This window comes from Ammospiza caudacuta, chromosome 6 (genome assembly GCF_027887145.1).
Source record: "Ammospiza caudacuta isolate bAmmCau1 chromosome 6, bAmmCau1.pri, whole genome shotgun sequence".
NCBI classification, from domain to species: Eukaryota; Metazoa; Chordata; class Aves; order Passeriformes; family Passerellidae; genus Ammospiza; species Ammospiza caudacuta.
The window spans coordinates 32,995,510-33,020,197 of NC_080598.1; the positions used below are offsets into that span (position 1 = coordinate 32,995,510).

The window sequence follows — 24,688 nt, forward strand, 5'->3', positions numbered from 1 at the left end:
CATCAGAAGTGGGCTCTTCCTATTCTCCACTCATAGGCTTTGAACATCAGTAAAAACAAGTGTCCTTCCTCGAGGTAAAGGCATAATCCTAAAATCCCAGACCTGGGCCAAAAAGCTTGGGATTCAACCAAGTAAAAGTCCTAGATCATAGCATAAATATTTTTTACTCACACTAGTGGCTGCAAAATGCCTTTGACATGAAACAAACAAAAGCCCTTTCCAACTCTTTTGTGTGTTCACTTTGTTCCATTCCTAAAAGCAAAGTCCCTGGAGACAAGCTAATGCAACACTGCTAATTTCATGTGTGAGACACAGCAATATAATGTTATGCAAAGCCTCAGCAGAGTGTATTTTAGAGCCCACTGGGTATCACACAACAAGGACAAGAAAAAAAAGTCATACTAACAGATCTGTGAGCTAATATATACAGATGCAATATGTGTGCTTTTGAAGTTCTGTCATGCTCTACTGATCTTAGAGAAAAGGTGACAGAGTTAATTTAAAATTTAATTTCAATCTTTCTATAAGAGTCAGATTTTCTCCAGCAAGAACGTTATTGGGAGAGAATTTACTAATGAATTGGAAATCATTGGCCTTATAAACATCGTCTGTATGGCTGAATGTACAATTGCTGAACAAAATTCTTGAAAAACTTTTCTCTAACAAACATGAACTGTTCTAGAAGGCTTCGTTTACATTTCTACAGGGCAGTGGATATCCAAGAAGCCCCATCAGTCAAAGGCAAACATACTTGTTCCAGTGCATGGCACAGATGCACTAAACACTGGTCAGACCTTTAAGACCTCAAATATGGCTTTATGACCCATCCAGTCTGAAATTTTTGATGACGACAATTTGTGATGTCATAAACAATGATCGGTAGGTTAAAAAAATCTTTGTATGTTTGTAGAAGAAACAGAAGCAAAGATAATGTGTAATGATCATTCTTTTCTCAGAATTACTGGGAGCAGCATTTATAGCTCTTAGATATTCTCTTGCATGGAGATTATGCTTAAGAAATTCAGACTTTAGGGATCCTAACTACATGTGAACTTTAGAAAAGTTTAGTTATATTCAAAAGACAAAAATGTAGCCATCACTAAGAAAATGCAAAACTGTAGGGGCAGAGAAAAATCTCAACCTCTTCTTTCCTGCAGTGGGACCCATATGGCAACCTTTAGTACATGTCTTACAGTGAGTTGTTTACCTTTCTTTCATATATTTAATACCAATTAAGTATATTAGTATTATCTTAGTAAGATTAGTAAGAAACTCTTTGATTTTTTGTGCTTATTTACACTTTTCTTTTTTCAGCTTGCTCAGTTATTTCAAATGAGATGTCCATTATAAAATCACAAGCAAGAAGCAAGGCAAAAATATATGAAAAAGGAGAAAAAAATAGTTTCCTCTTGTTTTTGATATGAAATGTACCATGTCCAGTTGTAAATATCAACACAATTTAAGAGAGGATTAGGTGATATTTTTATCTGTAGCTTGAGATGACTCTGGGTACAGAGTTTTGTGTTACTGTTAGATAGATAAATAAAGACTGATGCTAAAAGAAACAAGTTCAGTGATGTACACTGAAGAACAAACATATCACTTGGACCAGAACCATCAATGTGCTGAAATAAATGTCAGTGCTGGCTCAGGCATGATAAGGTTTTATTAGCTCAGACTCCAAACCAAACCTTCCTGACCATTGTCAGCTCTGCACAAGGCCAGCTCAAGTGTCCTGAAGTCCATAACTTCCACTTCAACACCATGCAGTATGTAAACACCCCAAACTGCAGAAGATATCTGCACAGACAAATTAAATCAAATGGCAGAAAACAATTTGACTGATTGTTCACTCAGGACTAGTGCAAGAACTTCTGCCGGAGATTCTGGACTCACCGGTAGGAAATGACTGATAAGAGAGACCATGAACCATCACTGTTACGCAAATGTGAAAGGGCCTTGCAAACCCAAGATAAATCTAATGAGCTCTTTCCAGTGCAGAACTTCAGCAGTGACTCACACACCACACTGCAACCTAAGTTTATCACTTTCTTTGATGAGACAGGGGGATTTATTGATAAGTGACCTCACTAGTCATTTTCAAGTTGGTGTTGCTCCAATATGAATAATCAAGGAAGAAGTAATTCATTAACTGAGCTGTGCTTTATAATACTACTTACCAGTGCTGGAAAAGTTGAAGCTACCCATCAATCACAGTCTGTCAGAAATACTGAACTTCAACACTGATTGAGGAATTTATGGCTTTCTGTTAATATGCAGCCAAAGGACATATCTCTCCTGAATCAAAGTATCCGTGAGAGCTGGAAGCACGATGGCCCAGGTAGCTATTTATAATGCCTTTTACCTTTTAGTCCCAAGTATCTTCCAGTATTTCCACCATATGGGTAAAATACACTACCACCTGATGCACACATCCTTTCCATTCCTGATTGAGCAGATGTCCCAAAATCCCATGGTATTTTTCCAACAATTACAACAATCAGTCCAAAGGAAGGTAATATTTTGAAAATTATCTATTTTATTACCTTCTTGTTGCATTAGGACAGGTAGATATGATAAAGTTGGCCAGGCAGCTCCCATTAAGTCTGCAACACTGGAGATAATCAGAACCCCCTGTGTTTTAAAGTGCAGTCCATCTCAGGCAGTGGTGTGTCAAAATGGGTTTTATTCCTTCAAGTGGGTCAGTAGCCTGCATTCAGTTCCTAAGCAGTTAAGGTTTTATTCTTTTTCAGCCTGTTTTTACATCACAGCTAAAGGCACAGGAATTACAGAGATCAAAGATTAAAAAGTCTACGTAGAGCAAACTCCTCTAGATTAATTGAACCTACCCAGGGTAGATATACTGATAAAACTGAGCTGAAAACCCCATTGTTCTCTCTGCAGTAGATTTTAAAAATCACTCACTGGCTGCCATTCTCCTGTGTTGTCAATCTAGAACAGTTCAATGACATTAGATTCCTAAAACAAGCAAAAATTCAAGTTCAGAGTAGAGTATCCTAGATATACAAACTCCTGACATGATTCTCCCTTAATATGTTTAGAGAATCAAAAATAGCAATGCTGAAGATGAGAATCATGTCTGATCCCTACCTTTTCACACACGATGCCGTGCACTTTGCCCACTGAAGTCAATATGTCAAAGTTTGTCTGGTTTTAAAGCTTTACCTAAGGTCTACTTTTTTTACCAGTGACAGCTCAATAAATATATTAAATAAATAAAATATATGTCAATAAATATATTCTATCTAGCACAGACCTTTGCTAGGAAGAAAGTAGATGGAGAAGAAAGCAGAAAGAAGCTTAAACAAACATTTCCAGGCCATATACAGTATTCCAGGGATGTCCCCAGTGCCTTTCCACAAGGATACAAACACTTTTGCCTGATACAAACACCTTGCCTAATCTATTCTAGGATAATGCACACCCTTTTCTTGGTTACATTACAGTGTTGAATTAGTCTTTCTGTGATAAAGTAAACCACTACAGTATATTAGCTTCACTTTGAAATTGTCTGCTCCTTAAGTAACACAGAAACTCATTTGGAATGCCCAATATTATTTTGCAAATTATTTCTATTAGCAATCTTACATTCCACTATATTTTCATTACTTTAGATTGTCCAGTTCACTCACAATGTTTTTTTGATCTTTTTCACTATTAAGAATGTCTTTAAGTATAGCATATTACAAGAAAGATTCAGCAGAACTTTTCTGAATAAATAACACTTAAAGTTGAGTTAGGCATTGCTTCCCTCTGTTTTCAAATGTAAAAATTAAAAAAAAAAATTAAAAAAGCAAAAAGGAGAATCTGGTAGAAGATAGGAGGCAAGGGGATTTGCCACATCATTCCAAGGATAAACAACTTTGGTCTCTGACACTCTTTAGGAGTGATGACATTTCAGTTATTGATGAGAGAATCTGCCCTAGGTTAATTCTTCTCTGTTTTGAGGAAAAAACTCACACAGAAGTCAAATCAAAATCAGGAAAGTGATTCTGTATAAACAGGATGGGAATTTGTATCCATTCCCTCTGTGCAAAGGGACTTAAGCTTACAAACAGAACATTCTTCAGACAATTCAGACCAGAGCCTAAGAGTTCCATCTGGTTCCTTCTCTCTCCCATTTTTATGCCGTTTTACTTAACTGTAAGTACAATGTTTGTAAAGGGTGTTGGATTAATAGCACCACAGACAGAAGCCCTCTTTTGTGTTCAGAACAGATTTTGTTACAGTAATCTTACTCCTCCCATCCTGACCTTTAAGTGGTTCCCAATAAAGAACAGGAGGTACAGCCCAAATTTCTGAAAATTTCTATCTGATTAACATGAAGGTGTGCAGTTATCAATTAGACCAAGGCAAAAGGCCAAATCCTCAGTTACAGAGCTGAGAAAATATGTAAAAACTAAAACAACAGCATCTCTGTGACTAAGATCACATCTCATCAAGGTAACAATTCTATTTTCTGTGGTGCGTTTGAAAGAAAGAAAAAAAAGGTACTGATAATACTAGAAATTTTGCATTAAACACTACTGAAGATAAGAGGCCAGACAAGCATTTTAATAATCTAAAAATTTAGGTGCTGGCTACTATCTTCATTGGGTACTTGCAGTTTAGAACAGTTTTGATGTCTGCAAAGGGGAGAGACCGAGGAATGTGAGGTGACTTCTAGAGCCGAGGCTTAGAAAAATCACCTCTGGTATAAATAGAAACTGGAAACAAGGAATTAAAGAAAAAGTTCTGCCATAAAGCTCCAGTCACAGTCCCTGTTTCATTAACCTTTGCTTATGAAGAAAAGTTTATGGCATGCTGAGGAGATTCAAGACTAAACTCAGTGACCACACTGAACATCGGTTCAGCAGGTGAGTTAGTCCACTGAGCAAGCTGGACAAGGAAGCAGGAGTACCTTCACTACACAGTACCAGGAGATACAAAGACTTGCAAGTACCTGAAACAAAGGCAATAAGTGTTAAGCAAGATCAGGCTTATTGGCACTCAATGGCAGTGAAGAGGTTCCACCTCTGCTCCCAGCTGCAAAAGCTCAGTTATGATTCAGTTTCCTTGGTTGTGAGCACCTGGCAAGGGCACTACAGAGATCAGTCTGCAAATGCTTTTACATAGTAATTTGAAAATATGACATAATAGGAGATGGTTAACTTGTAACTCTGTAGGTTATCAGCAACCAAGAAGCAGCCTCTTCTGAGAGTGGGCTGGTCTGTCGGTCAAAGATACCCCCAGAAAGAGCCCACCTCTGCCACCAGCCTCAGCAGGAAGACCTCAGTGTAACCTAATGACTGAGTTTGCCTCTCTGCCTCAGAGATGTCCCTGCTTCTCTGTTTAGGATGCTTTGAACTACAGCTGAGTGAGTTTGAAGCTTGTACAGCTCTGACAGCAGAATAATCCTCATTAAGAAAACTTGCAGTAGTTATTAAAGAAATAACAGAGAAGAGAACAAGATGAACTATTTCAAGGTTTCTTCTGGTCTTTCCTATTTGACATAGAGCCTTTTGATTTCTATTTAGATTCCTAGATAATAAATTAATTAGTGCTTTATAAGCACCTGAGTAAGTGAATTCTTGTTCAAGAATGATGGAAACATTCTCTGAAAGTGTCCTGTTAAACAGGAGAGGGCCATACACCCAGAACCCAGACCCATTTAACGCAGACAGGGCTCCGGTGATGGCTAGATTGTGTGACCACTCCCCAAAAGTTCATTAAGAAGGAGGGTTGCTGCAAAGAGAGACATGAACAAACACTCAGGTCAGCCAAGTAAGTCACCTGGTGGTGTCTGAGCTCCAAACACTTGCTAATGAACCCTCGCTGTTTTTCTGGCATCCTTTCATCTGGCACTTTGCTGGATTAAGTCAGTATCATGCTATGTTGATAACCATCTGTTTATGCTACAATTGTGCCTTGTGTCCAGTTTCATACTGTTCTCATGCTCTTCAGGATTATACTGCTGCTTATGCTTGTATATAATCTATGGATAAGCAAAAGACTTATGTCCTAAGGGTTATCAGTCGACAGCACTTTAATCAGAAAAACCCCATAAGCGTATTTATGTATTTTGAAGGATGTGGTTTGCAAACATGCATGTAAATTTAAAGCCATAACAATATTGTGTCCTGATTCAAAATATTCAATTAATAGTTGAGGTGAGGCACAAGTCTCTGAAGTAAACTGTGCATCCTAGGAAAAAAAAAATTCTTTACATGGAAGGGTTTGCAGAATTTGAATATGTGCTTCTGTAGTCTTTTCACAGCTATTTTTTCAAAAGAAACAGAAGGAAGAGCTCTAAAAAATTAATCTCATCACCTGAAAAAAATCTACTTTTCTGTAAAATTTCTTATTATTTTTTTCCTTTCATGGCTCCACACCATCACTTTTACCCTGAAAAGAACTATCAAAAAAACCTCTGTGTTTTTACAGAATTGACTTTCCATATGATAAGCATATTATATAAGAAGATAGCTCAGAACAGATACACACTTTACAACATTTCCAATTTCAGCCATCTCCTGGTGAAGTTATAGCCCAATATTTGTACAGTTTGAAAGAAATGCTTTAATAACATGATAAAAAATGTAAGGTAAATAATTGCAAATCTCATAAATGTAAAACATAATCCTGACTCCCCTTTGCTCTTTTCCAGCCATTCCTCCCACACAGCAAGCACCAGGGTTACTTCACCACAGTCATTTTGGAATGCTTATTCAGGGCTTATTCATATGATAGTAAGCAGAGCAAGATGAAACAGCTGGTCTGTAACCAAGGACACAACAAAAGTTATGTCTGGCATTAGTCTGAACGAGATAAGGGGGTTTTGTTCTGTTTTGTTTTATTGAGGATGAGTCACCATACACTTATGCATTGAAACACTTTACCTTCACGCTTTACCATTTCACCAGGAAAATTCTTGCCCAACAGCTCACTCAGCACAGCTTGAAAGCTTCAGCCCATATCTCAATCCTAAAACCAGTTCTTCTCTAGATATTCAGCCCCCTGATCTGGAAGACGTGGATGGGGAGCAGAATGAAGCCCCCATAACCCAAGGGGTAATGCCCAGTGACCTGCTTTGCCACCTAGACACACACAGGTCTGCAGGGCCAGGTGGGATCCCCCAAGGGCCCGAGGGAGCTGTTGGAAGAGCTCACTGAGCCACTGCCCATCAGCCGCCTGCAGCCCTGGTCACACGGGGAGCTCCCAGGTGACGGGAACCCGGCAAAGGGGTACCATCTACAAGGGCCAGAGGAGGGCCTGGGAAATACAGGCCTGTCATCCTGACCTTGGTGCTGGGGCAGCTCATGGAGCAGACCATCCTGAGCACCATCACACAACACATGCAGGACAACCAGGGAACCAGGCCCACACAGCATGGGTTTGTGAAAGGCAGGTCCTGCTTGACCAACCTGATCTCTTTCTATGACAAGTGACCTGCTCAGTGGATTAAGTCATATCTGTGGATGTCACTACCTAGAATTTAGCAGAGCTTTTGACACAGTTTCTCACGTGGAGCATGGCTTGCCATGGTGCAGGTGGGTGTACTGGTTGCTAGGTGAAACACGGTCTGGGTGGCTGGGCCCAGAGAGTGGTGGTGCATGGTGCTACATCCAGTGGGTGACCAGCCACCAGTGGTGCTCCCCAGGGCTGTATTAGGGCCAGATCTATTTAATTTCTTCATCAATTGTCTGGACAAGAGGATAAAGTGCACCACCAGTCAATTTGCAGGCAACAGCAAGTTGGGCAGGAGTGTTGATCCACTGGAGGGTAGGAATGCTCTGCAGGGGGATCTGGACAGGCTGGATTGATGGGACAATTATATGGCATTCAATAAGGTGAAGTGCTGGGTTCTGCACTTGCATCACAACAACCCCAGCCAATGCTACAGGCTGGGGGAAGAGTGGCTGGGGGTATTGGTTGACAACTAGCTGAACACGATCCAGAAGTCCTGGTGGCCAAGAAGGCCAATGGCATCCTGGACTGCATCAGGAACTGTGTGGCCAGCAGGACTAGGGCAGTGATCATCCCCCTGTACTCGGCACTGGTGAGGCTACACCACAAATCCTGTGTCCTGTTCTGGGCTCCTCCATACAAGAAGGACATTGAGGTGCTGGACCAGCTCCAGAGAAGGGCAATGAGGCTGGTGAAAGGTCTGGAGCTGATGAGGAGCGTGTGAAGGAGCTGGACTTGCTCAGCCTGGAGAAAAGAGGATTCAGAGCTCATTGCTCTTTACAACTCCCTGAAAGGAGGTTGTAGGTGGGTGGAAGTCAGTCTCTTCTCCCAGGTAACATGCGACAGAACAAGAGGAAGTGGCCTCAGGTTGTGCCAAAGGAGGCTTAGATTGGGTATTGGGAAAAATGTTTTCACAGAAAGGGTTGTCAAGCATGGGGACAGGCTGCTCAGGGAAGTGATGGAGTTTCCATCCCTGAAGGTATTTAAAAGACACGTAGATGTGGCACCTGGGGACATGGTATAGTCGTGGACTTGGCAGTGCTGGGTTAATGGTTGAACTCCATAATCTTAAAGGTTCCAATCTGTATGATTCTGTGATTCTAAATGCTCTTTCTTGAAAATACCACAGGAAAGCACTGGCTTGCTATAACATTTCTATATGCATTTTTCCTCTGAGAATTTCAAAACATGTTACAGAGATTAACACAATACTACGAGTCTCAGAAATCCCTTGAAAATTATAAAATAAACCAGGCCCATAGAAGCTGCCATACCAGATCTGGGCACTGTCTCATTTAATCCAGCATCCCGCCTCCAATGGATATGAACAAAATGTTAAATATAGCATGGCAATGTATTTAACCCTACCAAAGGCAGATGAGAACACATGAAAAACAATAATCTTAAAGCCTGCTGACTCCAGTTCAGGAAGGAAGGATAATTATACACATAGGGGTAACTGAGGAGTCTGATAGTTTCTAGCGCAACCCCGTTGGTTTTGGCCTGAACTCAAAGAGTCTGCATGTTTATGTACGCATTTCAGGAAAATAAATGTCATGGTTAGCTACTTAGAAGAGTGCTTAGGGAGAACAAGGTATCAGCATCTATAAAGATAATTCCCTTCATGAAGGTATTTGTGTGAAACAATTAACTTTTCCCATGTTCTCATGCCACTGTGCTGCTGTTGAAACTATGCAGCTCAGTCCCACCTCAATAGCTAAAAGACTCCTGCTGTTGTCCATGCTTGTGGGTTTTGGTGACATAAATGAATTTAAATGCAGACTGGAAATTTCTTTTGGCCCTCCCCCAGTGGTGCTGCTTCTGTCCTGGAGGAAACAAAAACCAGAACCCTGGCTTCTAGAAGGAAGCAAAAGAGCAAAGTTCATCTGTTTGTTCAGAAAGCTGTTCCTCTCCTAGCAATAAAGCAAACCTAACTAATTTTCAGGCAGGCAGGACATCCCAGAAATTTCATTACTTTGCTGAACTGGCTGCTGTCTTATTAATGCTCACCAGACATAGGAAGGGTGGAGTGGAAAAAGGGATAGTTGGCTGGAAAATATCTACTGGACAAACAAAATAAATTTTTTACTTAATAGATAAAAAAAATCCCAACCGTGTAGGAATTCTATGTTCAGTTTCCTAAGGTTTGTTACATACTTGCTCTGCCACCTGCTGCCCTGGCATTCCCCAAGGTTTCAGGAATGGGGACTGTGTCCATGAGTTTTCTCAGAAACAAATACTGCATGACTAAGAACAAGCATCTAGCAGCCCAGTGGGCTGTCCAGGAGATACCACAGCTCTGGAAAACAGGTTGCTTGAATCCTCCTGAACAATCACAGTATCACTCTGTGTTTTGAAGGACACCACCCTTGGCCCAGTGTCTCTCAAGAAGTGTTTTTTCTCTTGATGGGTGGCATTCTGCAGCAAGGATTGGCACGCTAGCTCTACTACCTTGGAAGTCAGATATAATGAGGGAAAGTCTTTCAGACTGTCACCACTGCCCCAGTTCCTCCAGGGAAAGAAAGAGAGAAAGTAGATGCAGAAAGAGAACATTCTGGAGATCAAGTGACTGACTAAAGAATGAATTTTACCTTTTGAAAAAATGAATTGTATCCACTGTGGAAGGAAAAGGGACATGTATGTCTGGTGGAAGCAAGGTCAGGTGACAGGGAAAGAATACAGAAATGCTATTGACCATGGTAGGGGGAAAATTTGTGTGGTCAAAGGTCAATTGGAGATTAAGCAGGCCAGAATTGTGGGGGACAATACAAAGAGTTTTTTTCAAGTACATTAATGGCAAAAAGCAGCATAGAAATAACTTCATCCCACTACAGGATGAGGATTGACAACCTCACAAACAAGGATACAGACAAGGCAGAGGTGTTTAAATGCATTCCTTGCCTCCATCTTCAACATGGATGATGAGCCATGAGGGCCTCTATTCCTGAGCCAGAGGACCATGACTGTGAGAATGATCAATTCCCAGCTGACCCCAAAATTGTGTGGGATCTGCTGCTTCAGCTGGATCCCTACAAATCTATGGGGCCTGATGGGACTCCTTTGAGGAGCTAGCCGAAGTCATCACAAAGCCTGTCTCAATGATTTTCAGCAGTCTTGGGAATCCTGAGAGGTAACACCTGAGAGGAAGCTGGCAAACATTATCCTGATTTTCAAGAAGGCCAAGAAGGAAGACCTCAGAAACTACAGGCCTGGCAATCTCAATTCAGTGCCTGGTAAAATAATGGAAAAGATTATTCTGGGAAGTGTTGAAAGACACCTGGAAGACAATGCAGTCATTGATCACAGCCAGCATGGCTCCATAAGGGGAAAGTCCTGCTTGTTGAACCTCATTTCCTTCTACAACAGGGTAACCCACCTAAAAGATCTAGGAAAGCCAGCAGATGTAATCCTCTTGGACTTCTGCAAAGCTTTCAGTATCCTTTTGGACAAATTGTCCAGGCCACAGATGGATAAATACATCAGCTGGCTGTAGTGAGTGGAGTGACATCAGAGTGGGGACCTGTCACTAGTAGGGTTCTGCAGGGCTCCATCCTCAGCCCTGTGTTCTTCAACATCTTCATTAATGACTGGGACACAGGATTCAAAGGGATACTATGTGAGTTTGCCAATGGCACTAAATTGTGAGGGGCTGTTGAGTCCCTCAGAGGCACGGAGGCCCTGCAGAGAGACTTCGACTAATTAGAGATGGGCAATCACCAACTATATGAAGTTTCTATGATTCTATGGAAACACAGCTCATTCCTTATACAGTATTGATTCTGTAAGGTTACAAATGTGGAAAAGCAGGAAAAGCTTGGTTTTGAAACTACTTTTCACCCTAATCTCTAGACCAAATGTGTGCTTTCAGTAATTCCTTGGGGCAAAATTTCACTTTAAAACCAAGACAATCACAAGGTTTTGGTGGGGTTTTTTTGTTTGTTTTGTTTTGGTTTTTTTTGTTGTTTTTTTTTTTTAAGTATGAGAATTTGTAAATGTGATTACTGACTTGGTAATTTCTGAATCCTCCTGTTAAGCTTCCTTAAAAAGTGCTGGCTTTCAAAGCACTGATATCTAATACCTCCTGGCAGAACCACTTCATGATGACTGAAATGGCATCTCAAGAACTGAGGCACCTTTATTCACAGTTCATTTCTGAAAGTGGGTCTAAAGCAATTATAAAGGAGCATATGTGTGTAAAATGATAGTATTTGATCAATACAGTGCTGCCATAGGTAGGGTAACTCCAGATGCCTTCCTCTAACTGGAAACTGCATGTCTAGCTGAAATATTTCCATGAATTTAAGAAACAAGAATTTATCTGGAAAAAGGACACAGATATCAGCAACAGGAAAATACCTACAGGACATCATGGATATATCCCATTTCAGTCATGGAATGGACTTCACAGGCACATCACTGTTATTTATATCACACCTGTTTTACATGACTTTGGTTCTAATAATATATATTAACATTTACTTTAGGGTTTTTTTTTTCACTGTAGCTTTAGTTCCTTTGCTTAATTAAAACAGAATGAGCACATAGCTTCACTTGTAAGCAAGGTGGTGCACCTGATAAATCCAGTAAGGAAGAGAGGAAAACTCTATTAAGCAGACCGTAATTTCAACGGCTTGAACACAATTTTTCATACATTTGTGATCTATTCCTTCTCAAAAAAATCAGGAAAAACTACATGTAATATTTGAATGTTCTTTAGGAAAGCTGTCTCCCTTTTTCCACTACCAGAGGAATGTTCTTAATCTGTTTTAGCTGACTTTGTGCATCATGAAGTAGCATAGAGCCCAGTTTCTGCCCTTTACCCTCAGCCAACTCCACCTCTCATGTAACTCCGAAGTGATCCAGGAAATTTATGAACAGCTTTGTATTTTGCAAACTTACTATTTCTGTAGAAAAGGAGAACTCATTACAGACCAGAATATGAAGCAGTACATAAGAAAATTTCTAAAACTAGCAGCAGTAAGAGTATACTTCTATGCATAGCCTTCAGAAGTGAATACAGAAAATGCCTTTTCTACCTGCATTTGACACACTTAACCTTCTACTTCAAAGTCCAGAGGCTACTGCTTCGAAGTAGTCAAAGTGCCCACGACTACTGAAGAAACAGGAGTGCTATCGTTACAATTTTACTTCTAATAAATAATTCTCCAATTAAACCAGATGGCTTCCTCTCCTCTGGCTCTAAAGACTGCAATTTAAAACTGAGAAACTCTGTGTTGTGACAGTAAACCGAGGAGCACCAACCTGAACACACATGGGTAGTAATGGTATAGGAGTAAGATGGTACAAACATCACGTAGGAATTTTTCTGACAGCTCTCTACTTTAACTGGTAGGAAATCAATAACATTAAGACTGAGGGTCACAGCCTTTGGAAAGAGTTACATCAATGCAAAAACAGAACAGACAAAGCCAAAAGAGATTATAACCACAGATATCCCAAGGGACAGATGAAATCATGTATTATGATGTTTTTAAAAAGAAAAAAAAAAAGTCATTCCCTCAACCATACCCCAAATGTCTGGTCTCTCAGTTTCTCAGTTTTTTAAATTTAGAGGTGAAGATTGCAGTGAAAGATGCTACTATGTTTCACTTAAACATAAAATCTCTCAGTGAAAACGGTGACTATTCTACTTGCAGGCACATTTCTGGGAAATTGGTGCCATACTTACTGCTCAAAGTTAAGCTCACTGGTGTAGGCAGCAAGCTTCTACTCATAAACAGCAGTCATAGAAAAGAGAGTGCTCTGTGTCCTAACAGTCACAGCTGAAATTGGGCACAAAGAGTAGACAGACAACAGCAAAACAATCATGGCAGTGAAAAGACTAGGTTCCTCCTGTCCTAAAATTCGTGTGCAAGAAAGCACTTTAAGGATTACCTTTCATCTCCATGATGTAGAATGCTCTAAAGGCTCAATAAATTTGTACATCTGTACCAACTGTGACTCATAAAGGCCCATCCTATTACATGGAGGCACTGAAATGCTGGTCATCCCTTAAAAACAAAGGACACTGACCAACCTCCACCCCAAATAAGTGACTGGGCTCTCAACTGCCAAGTTCTGGTTATGTAGCATTACCAGAGAGGCTGAAGGACACAGCCCATGTGACCAAGCACTGCTGGTGTAGCTTTATTTAAATTCTCTTTGCTGGTAAGTTCTCACCTGTCTTGTTGGCAAGTCATGGTACTGCAGTATGAGCCTGGTGTTGACGCTGTGACTCCACGTGTTGCCAAGGGCTGCGGTCACATAACCAGAATCCCTCTTCCCACTCACAGAAGATCCTGAAGGTAAACATGATACAAACTGCATCAGGACTGTGGCACAGAAAACAGCATTGAAACTTCATCAGACATCTCAGATTATTCCCTAAGCTAGGTAATTACCAATAGCACTTAAGAGATAGCACTGTTGCACTAACTTCCTACCTTTCTGATGTTTTTATACAACTGTAGTGTGAGTTCTCCATCAACGATAAGTGCCAAGAATTAGGGAGATGTTGCTGATGTAACTGTACCCCCCTGTACCTCTGTTTAGAGCTGGGACCCACCATTCCACACCATCAAGAAGCAATTCATGAATCCCTGCTGGTGGGCTCCTCCCTGCAAAGGGCCCAAACTTTCCAGAAGTAGCTAATGTTGGCATAAAACAGCCACAAAATTCATACCCAAACTTCCCTCAAGTAATGTATCTGTTATTATGTAACAGAAGAAGTAACATATTGCTGCTGCAAACCTGAGCCAGGCATTTAAATGGTTAAATGTCTGGAACCTGCCACTATTATGCTATGGAGATATCGCTCCTCAGCAATTCCAAATTCTGCATTCCTTCAGGCCTAAAACCTGTCCCAAAGTGAACAGAAATGTGTAAGGTTTGTGGCAGTACAGGCTAATTGCTGTAATTTATTTTATTTTCTTATACAGGAGAAAGCACACTGTACCATACTGTGTCAGCCCCTCTCTGAAGAGGGCAAATCCTTTTCTGTGAACTTATTAAAATTTATTACTTTGGTGCAAAGCAGTTAGCAAACCTGGAGCAAATTCACAGCAAAGACTTTTTGCATGGTGAAAGGGAATGCCTCATTGGAAAGGTTTCCATTTTATAAGGGATCCTCCTGTGAGCTGATGCATGAGGCAGATAGAGGTACAAGAAGTGAAGCAAACAGGAGGAAGCAGCGCCAGCTTTGCAAAGAAGTTCAAGGGCAGTGACAACATGTGCTGCATTCCTTCTTCTTGCTCTAAACACAAAAAGATAGTAAATGTCTCAGAGGAAGGAAAGAGGATATGTTAAGAAAACAGATTTATGTTGATACATGGCCTTAAAAAAACCTTGGACTTATCTTTTCTGTTATTTCAACCACTACTTAGACATTAATGAACTGGACAAAGGAAGTGGATAAATAACACTGCTCAGAGAGAGTGATTTTTTTTTCCAGTATGCATTGCCTTGTGCTTCCAAACCATGATGTTTTCATGCTTAGAGATGGGAGTATCACACCAACATTGGCCCAAGAAGAAAATAGGCTTATAAGATTGTGGTCTCTGCTCAGAGGTCCCCAAACTCTCCAAGCTGAACCACAGCAGAGTGGTATAGAGTGCTTATCCATGCTGAGGGGTAGATGCTTCCACAGCACCTACAATGTGCAGTCAGCTGATGAGCAGCAGTTCCAGTGTCTCCAGTGGGCTTAAAGCCAGTTCTTACTCCAGTCACTGCTGGCATCATGGTTTCTGTTCAGGACACAGGTGCTACAGGGAGTGCAGGGATTAGGGAAAGTAAGAAAACAGAGCGGACAAACAGATGAGAGAAAGGTGACATCTCAGTATATGCATGCAGTAAGGGAGTGGGTGTCCAGAAGCACAGAGATAGGATCCTAGCAAGGGAAAGCGAAGGTGAATGTTAGAAGGCTGGAAGAAGATGTCTGAACAGCTCCCTGCTTTCTGTATCAGGTCCAGCTCTAGTAAAATGGGTGATTTCAATTCCTGTAAACACTCCCTCCTTCCTCACACTCACAAAAAATAGCATGAAACCAATCTTCAAAGCAGTCAGGCCACTGTATGAGATGCCTCTTCCACTGTCTCCTGTGAAAGTGAACTTTTCAGAGCACTAGCAGACACCGTATCTGTTCTGAATGCAAACACAGAGGAGGAACTGGCCGCTTCACTCTCACTGAACAGCTGTCACAAGTGAAAATAAAGCTGCTTGTGGTCTGAGTCAAATGCAAAGTAAATGCCTCTCCACAACCAGGGGAAAAACAAAGAAGAAAGGGTGATTCTTCAACTGTGGCCCGCAGTGCTGCTTCCAAGCAGAAGAGGCTTGCACTGGGCTCCAATGGCCAGGAAGGAACTGTCAGTAGAACTGGGCCACGACACTTAGCCCTTCTTATACATGAGAACTAGATTAATTTTGTTTGCCTATCAATGCAATCAAAACAAACTTTCTATAAGTAATTTCCCTGTCACTGAGAGAAATGACCCATTTAGGGAGTATGGGGAAAGTGGTTTTATTTCACCTTCCATTTTTCACTGGAGGGAACAGCAGGGTTAAATCTATTCAGCTCAATAGTGCTTCTGGGATTATTCTATTTTGCCCAACCAGAGCACTGCAAATACAGAGCTGGTCTCAAAGACCTTCTTGTCCTCTGCATATAAGGTGGTACATTTTAGAGACTAAATCCTCATGTAACCAAGTCCCAGTTGTTGCAAGTATGTTGGAAGGTGATTTAGACATAAAGACACTTCAGTTCCATTAGTTTCTTATCAGAGGAAAATTTCAATAACTAGACCAGTATCTTGAATCAAATGAAACAAATGTCCTAAAACAGTTTTTTTTAATGCAAGAAGTCTGTGCAGGCAAAATGTGACTACAGTCATGATTAAAAAACCCCAACATGTTCCTTGTTGGTATAATTGCGCAGAACAATTAGTTCCACCTTGTTCACATTCTCACATACTGATTTTTTTTTCTTCCCAGATGGACGAATCATTGCCTGGCAGGTTCATCCCCAACACTGGGCCCTTTGCAATGTCTATCAATTGGTAATTTGAAAATATTTTCTCATCAAATGTTAAAAATGGATTGATGAACTAAATGACAGTGAAATAACAAAACAGTGAAGCAACAAGTTCCCAAATCTTTCAAATCTTAACATCAAATCATCCTGATAAAAGCCTGGCCCATCAAAAAGAAGGAAAAAAATCTCTCTGAAAGTACAAAGAAAATATTTATAAAGAACTATACTACTGAGCTCAACAAAAACAGCATGCCATGCAATAAGAATGAAAGTACTTTTCCTCTCACTCAGGCTGTGCAGCTTTCCAGTTCACTGGCAGAACTCAAAGACCACTACTTGTCACCTGCATTGCATTTATTTTTGTCTGTATTTTTGGTGCAGATCTCTAACAATGTGATCAAGAAAAAGAAGAAAAAATCCCCTTCAACCCCTAATCTATTTTTCCATCATCACCTCTTCAGAAAGTACAAGTACAAAAATACGCAATGGTGGAAAAACCCATCACACAATAAAAAACAACCCACAGGACAAACTCATCTGTGAAGTAACTAACCACAGCACTCTTCAAACTCCCACTGATGCCTTCTGCCCTTTTCAGCCCTTCTCCACAGCTTTTTCTTAAGTCAAAAGGTGATTCTGATTCTCTTACCCTACAGTGGTGACTGTCTCACTCTCTGCACTTCTCAGCTAACACTACTGACTTCATACAGCCTTTTGTTATTTAGGACATATGGCAGGAAAAACAGGTGCTGCTGTAAGAAATCAAGCTTGGCCACAAGACTAGCCATGGGAAAATGCTAACTTTTAAAATGCTTAGGCTCTCCCTTTTATTATGAGAGGGAATCTGACAGTTTTACTTCTAAAACCTCCTAGTTCTAAATCTTTACAAACTACACCCTCCCCCCCCCCTCAGATTATTCTATATCACTTCAAATTTCAATTAAGTAGAAATATTTTATCTGGAAGTTGGAGTTGTTCAGTAATCAATGAACATGTAATTTAGTTTTCCTTTTTTTTCACAACACAGTCATCAAAATATACTTAGCAAACCAAGCAATTAAGTGTAAACACCAACTAATCCCCAGTTTAGAAAAAACCCAAATGTGTTATGTGCTGACTTGAGATTACACTAAACAGGCTGTTCAATTCAGCCATCATCATCGTGACGAGACAAAAAACTGCCACTTATAGACTCCAGGTGCAAAGTTCTGATGGAGTCAGCACTGAATGCAATAGAAAGGGAATGAGCTCACTTCTCATTGTGGAGAACAGAGTTCAATTATCTCATATGCTCCAAACAGGTGAGTTTTCACACTTTTTTGTTTGTCATATTTATGTCTTTATGTGTACACGCTCTGGGTGATTTTTAATGGTTAATGATGGTTAATCTGATATTAGATCAAGATTAAGGTCCTTTTTGCTGTTTTTCCCCCCAGTCATTCATTATTTCCATTGCAACAACGCCTAGAGCTCTCATCTGCAAGATGCAAACCACTAGACAATTAGAGAACAAAAAGATTGCTCCTGACCTAAAGATCTTCTTATCATGAGAATTGCAGGTTACAAGTCTCTTAGCTGCTGCTGCTTATTCCCCACTTACAAAGAATCTTCCTTAAGGGATGAGGGAAAATATACCAAAATATGTGAAAGGCCAGAATTACTGTGTATAAATAAGGACTTTGAGTATTCTTCATGAAACATTAGAAGCTTTTTCAAATAAGTAATGTTGACCTTTATTCTACCCCCAAAAAATCAGCAGGGACCTTCATACAGCTCAAAATTTAGGAAGAGTCCATCAGAGTGTTGTTGGTTTACTTTTAATCCCACACCAGCATGCCTACTGTTACCAGTGTGGTTTGCACCAGAAGATCTCATTCCTCCACTGAACTCATTAGTGAGCTCATGTCAATTCTCTTCTGAGTTGAGAAAGAGAGACACACATATGCTAGTACGAAGACTCCTGCCTGATGACCTAAAAAAGGAATTGGCATCAAGAAATGAAAAAACCCAGCTGGTCTGATTTCTTGCCAGACAACCTACCAGCCATGACCAAAACAATCAGGTCTCAGGAGATCTGTGGAGGTGGGAAGACAGCTGGTGGTTTACAGCACCTGAAACAGGGCCCAAATCAGGGAATTGTGGAGTTGGGAGCCTTGGGAACAGATATTTCTTTTTACTGGTGAAAATGTTCTGCCTCTGTTGCTTGACACCACATCACAAAGTGGTGAGTTTCCACCTCTCTCTATCATTGCTGCAGTGCTACTGCAAATGACAGAACAAGCAGTGATTTGCTGGGAGGGATGGTGAAGCACAAGTAGAAGAAAGCAGTTAAGTCAATTTCTTTCTGTAACCAAGGGTAAATTTTTTACCCCTCAGCTAAACCTCTTTACCCTAACAGCAGTCTTTGAGAAGTTCCTTCCTTTTCTAAAATATAAAATTATGCTAATTTACACTACTCTCTCAGTATCCAGAGATCTTTCCCACATTGCTTGTCATTAAAACTTAAAGCAGCTTCTTCTTTTGAACCTCTCCTATGCAGTCACTTCTTCCTGTCTCTCCAAGACTAGACAATAAAATCACAAACCATTGAACTAAGGGAAGGAAAAAAACCCAAACAACCCAGATCTGGCATTTTGCCTGCCTGCACATATAAAAGATACATAGGTTGAAAAACAAAGCTTGCCCAATCATGGCATCTGGCAATGCTAGGGCCCTGTGATCCAGAAAAATGCTTTTAATTATCACCTCACCAATCATGCTACAAGTTATTGCTGTAATTTTTTGCTTAAGTTCCCTTAGGGAATTAAACAGATCATGATATTAATCAGAAGGTATGTAGGAGGGAGGGGGCAGAATGCTAGAATTACATGTATGTAGGTCCCTTAAAGCTTGAATAAAGAAATGAGATTTAGAATCCCACTGTCAGAGCAACTGAAGCCTTGCATGCTACAAGCCTCAACCCTCTGACCTACACAGCCATGGCATTATCATATCTGATTTTCCCAGGGTGGTTCATCTCAGCTGCTAAACTTCATCACTCTCTGCTAGTGTTTACCCATATCTGGATTTGCCACTTCCCAACTCTCCAGACTAGAATTGAATAAGCCTGCTGTCACACTCACCCCTCCATAACAGCCTGAAGCCTAGATGGCTGAATCCCAGAAAGGCAGAACAAAAGCTAATACAGCTGGGGGAGGAGAGTGAGATAGAGCTCTGAAACTGCAGTGAGTTTCAGAATGCAGCTCACAGCAGTATGGTCGTGTTAAGATGTCGCAGTCTGAGAGGCAGATTATTCTCACAGTCAACATTTTTTTTCCCCATAAAATATGTCTTGGCAAAGAAACAGTGTCATGGCAATTTAGCTCTCACACCCAGGAAACTGCCACAGTGCAGGCAAAGCAGCAGCACTCCAGTCTGCAAATGAACCGTAAATTCAGAGTCAGGGTGCAGCAGGGCGATGGGAGCAGGAGGGGGAGCGAGTCCAGTTTCTGTTGCACAACGAGGTCTCCAGCAAAGTGGCCAATAAAAGCACCAATTAGCACTAATTTACCCAGGGTGATTCTGACACGGCTGCCCATGTCCCGAGGAGTGGGCTGATGCTGTGTGCCCACATGGCAGACAGAAAAGGACAGTGGGTGTATGCAAGCGAGTTTTCAATAGCACTGACCCCTTTCTTGGTGAATATATTCTGCTGAGGAGCCACAGGGAGCATTGTGCTGCTACAGCCGGGTCTCTGCCAGCACCTGAGTTGGTTCAATGAACACGAGTGCTGACAGTCAGCCATTTTCGCAATATACTCAGCATAAAATGTCTAAATTAATAACGATTTCTGATCACAGCCTAGTGACATGGCTTTGAACTAGTGAATTAAGTATATGTCCTTTTTACTCCTGAGCACAGGAGTATATTAGCAGTATCTTTTACTTTTAGTAGTATCTTTCCAAATAATTTTCTAATTGAGTGACAGCTTCTTTATACAGCGAGTTGAAACATGCAATAACTAAAACTCCACAGTGGGGCTGAAAACCACAAGGACTATGTTTAAAAAGCAGTATTAAATAGTACTTCAGGTTAAGATTGCAATTCAAACTGAGCAAACTGCTTTACTTTGCATGATGACCAGCATAATTTCTTTGAAAATTTAGCCTCCAGCATTCTTAACACTGGTCCCATACATTAGAGTTGCAAGAATTCCCTCTAGGTGTAAATAAAAACAACAATTTTAGAGCTGTAAAGCTTGGATCATAAGCCAGAGTTATCAAAACTGAAATTCCAGAAGGAAGCAATCCTCCTTCAGCCTGCAACACGGAAACAGAGGTCAGCCAAACATTTGGGGGCTAGAGATGACTGTTTGCAAATTTCAGCTGTTCACATCTGGAGTTCAGATTTGGCCAAATGTTTAATACTATCAATCACAAAAGCTGAACTGGAAGAATGTTTTGGTGGTACGACTAAGAACATAAAAGTTAGAAAATATTAAATGCAAAAACCTCTACGCGCAATTTCAACTCTGCCTTTCAAACACAACAACAGATTCAATTATTTCTCACAATGGGTACCATCACGGTTGACTGTAGCATTTCTTAACTGGTATTTAACCACGAGTCTGCACTTGCCCATATAGGTTTCTCTGGCTGTATCTATTTCTCAGCACAGAGTGGTTCCTGACACAAGATGAAGGATGCAACCTCTTCTCTGACAAAGTATCTTCTGGGCTGGCCCATCAAACCTTACATATAGACCTAGCAGATGCATCTGAGTACTCAGAGCACCTTCAAAACACAGCTTGGAGTAGCTTCTGAATATAAATTAACTGGGCACTTTCACTTTTTTTAAATTGCACAGCCAATATACCCATGGCTAGAAAATGTGATCCCTTTTACTGTAAGATGTATGACAAAACAGTTTAGTACATGCAGACACCACAGGGCTCACTGCTCAGACTCATCTCCAAAGCTGAAAATACATATATATTTATGTATTTAGACACACACACACACAGAGGCAGTATGAAACATGCAGGATGTTAAAATGACTGACGATTACAGGGGTCTGGCTTCACTCTCTAACTGACACAGACTTGCCAGGAGTTTCCCAGCTAGTCAGTCCCTCTCTGCATGGCACAGTCACCCATCCTGACGCAGAGGAGGTGCAGGTTTTTTTTTCTTCATCTCACTCTCAAAAAGGAATTACTTACTTTATTTAAATTAAGCAAATAAATTCAATTTTGGACAACAACCAAGACTGGAAAATTTCATCCTGATAAGCTTTTCTGACTGATGACAGAGGGTTAGAAGGGAAGCAGTTGTACACCCTTAACTATAGGAGGTTCCTTCCGCTCCTGCTATAATGCAAAATATTCCAAGATGTGCCAAATTTTCACGGTAGTCTGCCATCAGGCAGCGACAAGACACCAAAGTGCTCTGTGGAGACTAATGCATAAATCCAAAATGATCTTTTGACCGCAGTGACTCTTCTCTCCTGAGATGTATTACATTTTTTAAAGCCAGTGAAAAATAAAAAAATTGCAAAATATCACTTTTAATCCTTGGACTAAAAAATGGTTGAATCCTCCAGAGGCCAGTCAGGGCCAGAAACAATTTTTTTCCCCAGATTTGGGGGGGCAGGGGGAGGGCAAAGGGAAAGGGAGAGAGCAAAGAGTGGTTCGTTTCAAATAGCAACATTGTCCAAAAGGGTGAAAGGGAACAGATGGCCATGGAGAATGCAGCCTCAAAGCCCTAAAGAAAAGGGCTATTTTGACAGATCTCGCTGTTTCCTATTCAAGCATGAACATTCTGGCATGGAGAGTTAAGACGATACAAGGAACAACCTCTGTTCCCAGCAACTGACTATGGGCAACTGGCCTCTGAAGCTCCCTGAGAAAAACAACATGAGACAGACAGACAAACAGATATGGCACCAAGCCCAGATCCCAGCCACCAGGAAAGGGAAAAAAAACCAATCAAAAACAAAAACAAAAAAAACCCCCAAACATCAGAAAGGCTAGAAACAGCTGCTTTTTCCTGGCTCCAGCGCAGAGCATTAGAAAGAGCCTGTCCAGCCTTTCTCATCTTCCTTTTTGGTAAAAACTTCTCAAAGGGGTCACCCTCAAGCTGTTGGTCTTTGCCCTAAGGGGAGGTGAAAAAGAGGACAGGCCAGAGCTCAAGTCTGGCTCAATGAAACCTGCTTCCTTTAATCACAAAGTCCTTTCTCCAGCAAACTATGAAGAACTCTAAGCATAAAAATGCATCATTAATGCTGGATTTTTGCATGCAAAAAGGCTGAGAAATTAAAAATTGCGGCTCTCAGAGTATCTGTAATTTGTTTGCATAGAATACAGAAGAAAACCATTACATGTGAGGGCAGGGAAAAATGTACCTGCTGTGGGAAACACTGCTAATGTGTGTCCTGGCTTTTCTATTCATCTTATCAAAAGAGTGCATCAACAGCTGTTTCATTCACCAGCTCTGGATATGTGCTATCACGCAGAGATTTCAGCTTTGAAGGACAGTTTCACACCTACACCCAAAATTTAAAGAGGAACCTGAGCCATTAATTGTAACCAGACACCACTGTTTCCAAAGTCCATAGAAAAAAGGATGAATCTGTTTGTGACTTTCTCTCTGACTTCCTGTATTATTTTCATGCTTAAGGCAGAGCTTGAGGCACTGCCTGTTTCCCAGCCAGAGCTTGCCTATGGGCAGAACACTGAGTGATACCTTCCCTTTTCACTGGAGTGGAGACCGGAGCAACAGCAGTTTCACCCTACAGTTGCAGGGAGGGAAAGAGGGGGTATATGGTATAAACATTAACTATCTTCACAATCCTTCCCTGAGGCAGGTTAGTGGCTATCATCTCAACTTTAATATCCTCCTTTTTAAAAATCATTGAAGGAAAAAGATAATAAAGAACTGTGGGTGCTCTCATGGCAGAACTCCAAATGAAGAAATGCAAATGCTACATACTGATCCTATCTGTGCCTTTGTTCCCTCATCTGTGAAATAGCATTTGTTTACTTTAGTCAATAAGTAGTAAAAGTGTAGAAAAATAGACACCAGGAACAAACCACCTCAACATCCTTAGCAATCCAATTATTATTAAATCCATAATTTTCTACAATATAAATAAATAATTTGTGAGGTTATGTTGGTTTCTCAAAGGATAGCCAATGCAGTCATTACTAGTTGTAATCATTGATTAGTAACTAAATGGATAGGATCTGACTAGTGAAAGTAGTTACACAATAAATAAAACACCTTATTTTAGGTTAAATCAGATAAATTCTGTTTCTTTTCTTCTTAACCATGAGCTTCCTAAGACTGAGTAACTGCTCCAGGCTACACTTACTAAGGGAAACTCAAACATGGATTATTGGCTAAGTATTAAGAAATATTTAACTTGTGGATTCAACTTTCTTCCCCATGTTTCCTTGAGTAAAGCCAACCTAGCTCCCCATGGTTTTCATTCTGCTTTACTTTTAATATATGAGTCCTTCTGTTCACTGCAGGAGTAACCAATAATGCTCACAAACCAATTCTGTCTTACACATTGCAGGACAGGTGGTCCCTCAGTATATTCCCACACATTCCAAATATTTTAAGTGTTCCACATCTGTTGTCTAAAACATTTTTAGTTCCCTGCAAGAACAGTAGGAGATGAAAACAAGAAGTTATATATAACATAGCAACTGACCTTGTATACCACATGAGCTCTCTGTCATTTCAACAAGATTATAAATTTCAAAAAAGAGCTCAATCTTAATTCGTTATACTATACAGCTATCTTGCAGAGAAGATAACTTGAGAATTAATTTATGACAGGTGTAATAGCCCAGACAATAAAACTGAATCTAGAGATGACCTTTTTTCTCCCCACAAGAATCTGCTGATCTACAGGGAATTTTTAAAAATTAAACAGTTAAGGTGAATCACACATTTTCTCATGACACAAACCCCTCTATCTACCTAAAAAATTCATTAAAACATCTTCCATGTATGTATAAGCAATCTTGGTGGGAATTTTATAGGAGTTTATTGTTAGCCTATGGCAGGTATGGAAATACTAGATGCTCTTTTTTGCCCCCTACAAGAATGAATCTAATCAATGTACTATAAAAATGTATGGCTGCAAGTATTCCTTTTCACTTAACAGAACCACTGGCCAAGATTTGAAGTGAGGAAATTCAAAGCACTAATT

General features: G+C 40.5%; 1 protein-coding gene across 6 annotated transcripts in view; it reads right to left on the reverse strand.

Annotated features, from left to right (window-relative positions):
• RAD51B (RAD51 paralog B) overlaps nucleotides 1–24,688 on the reverse strand; it is a 354,337-nt gene that overhangs the window by 139,843 nt on the left and 189,806 nt on the right. For 5 of the 6 annotated variants that reach the window (XR_009274842.1, XM_058807286.1, XM_058807288.1 and 2 more), the window contains exon 8: nucleotides 13,648–13,766. Coding sequence is in view for 5 of the 6 variants with exons in the window: in XM_058807286.1 (XP_058663269.1) it covers nucleotides 13,648–13,766 (119 nt within the window). In the remaining variant the exon portion in view is untranslated. Of the gene's footprint in view, nucleotides 1–10,606; nucleotides 10,698–13,647; nucleotides 13,767–24,688 lie in introns of those variants that run through there. The other variant, XM_058807291.1, reaches the window with a different exon arrangement.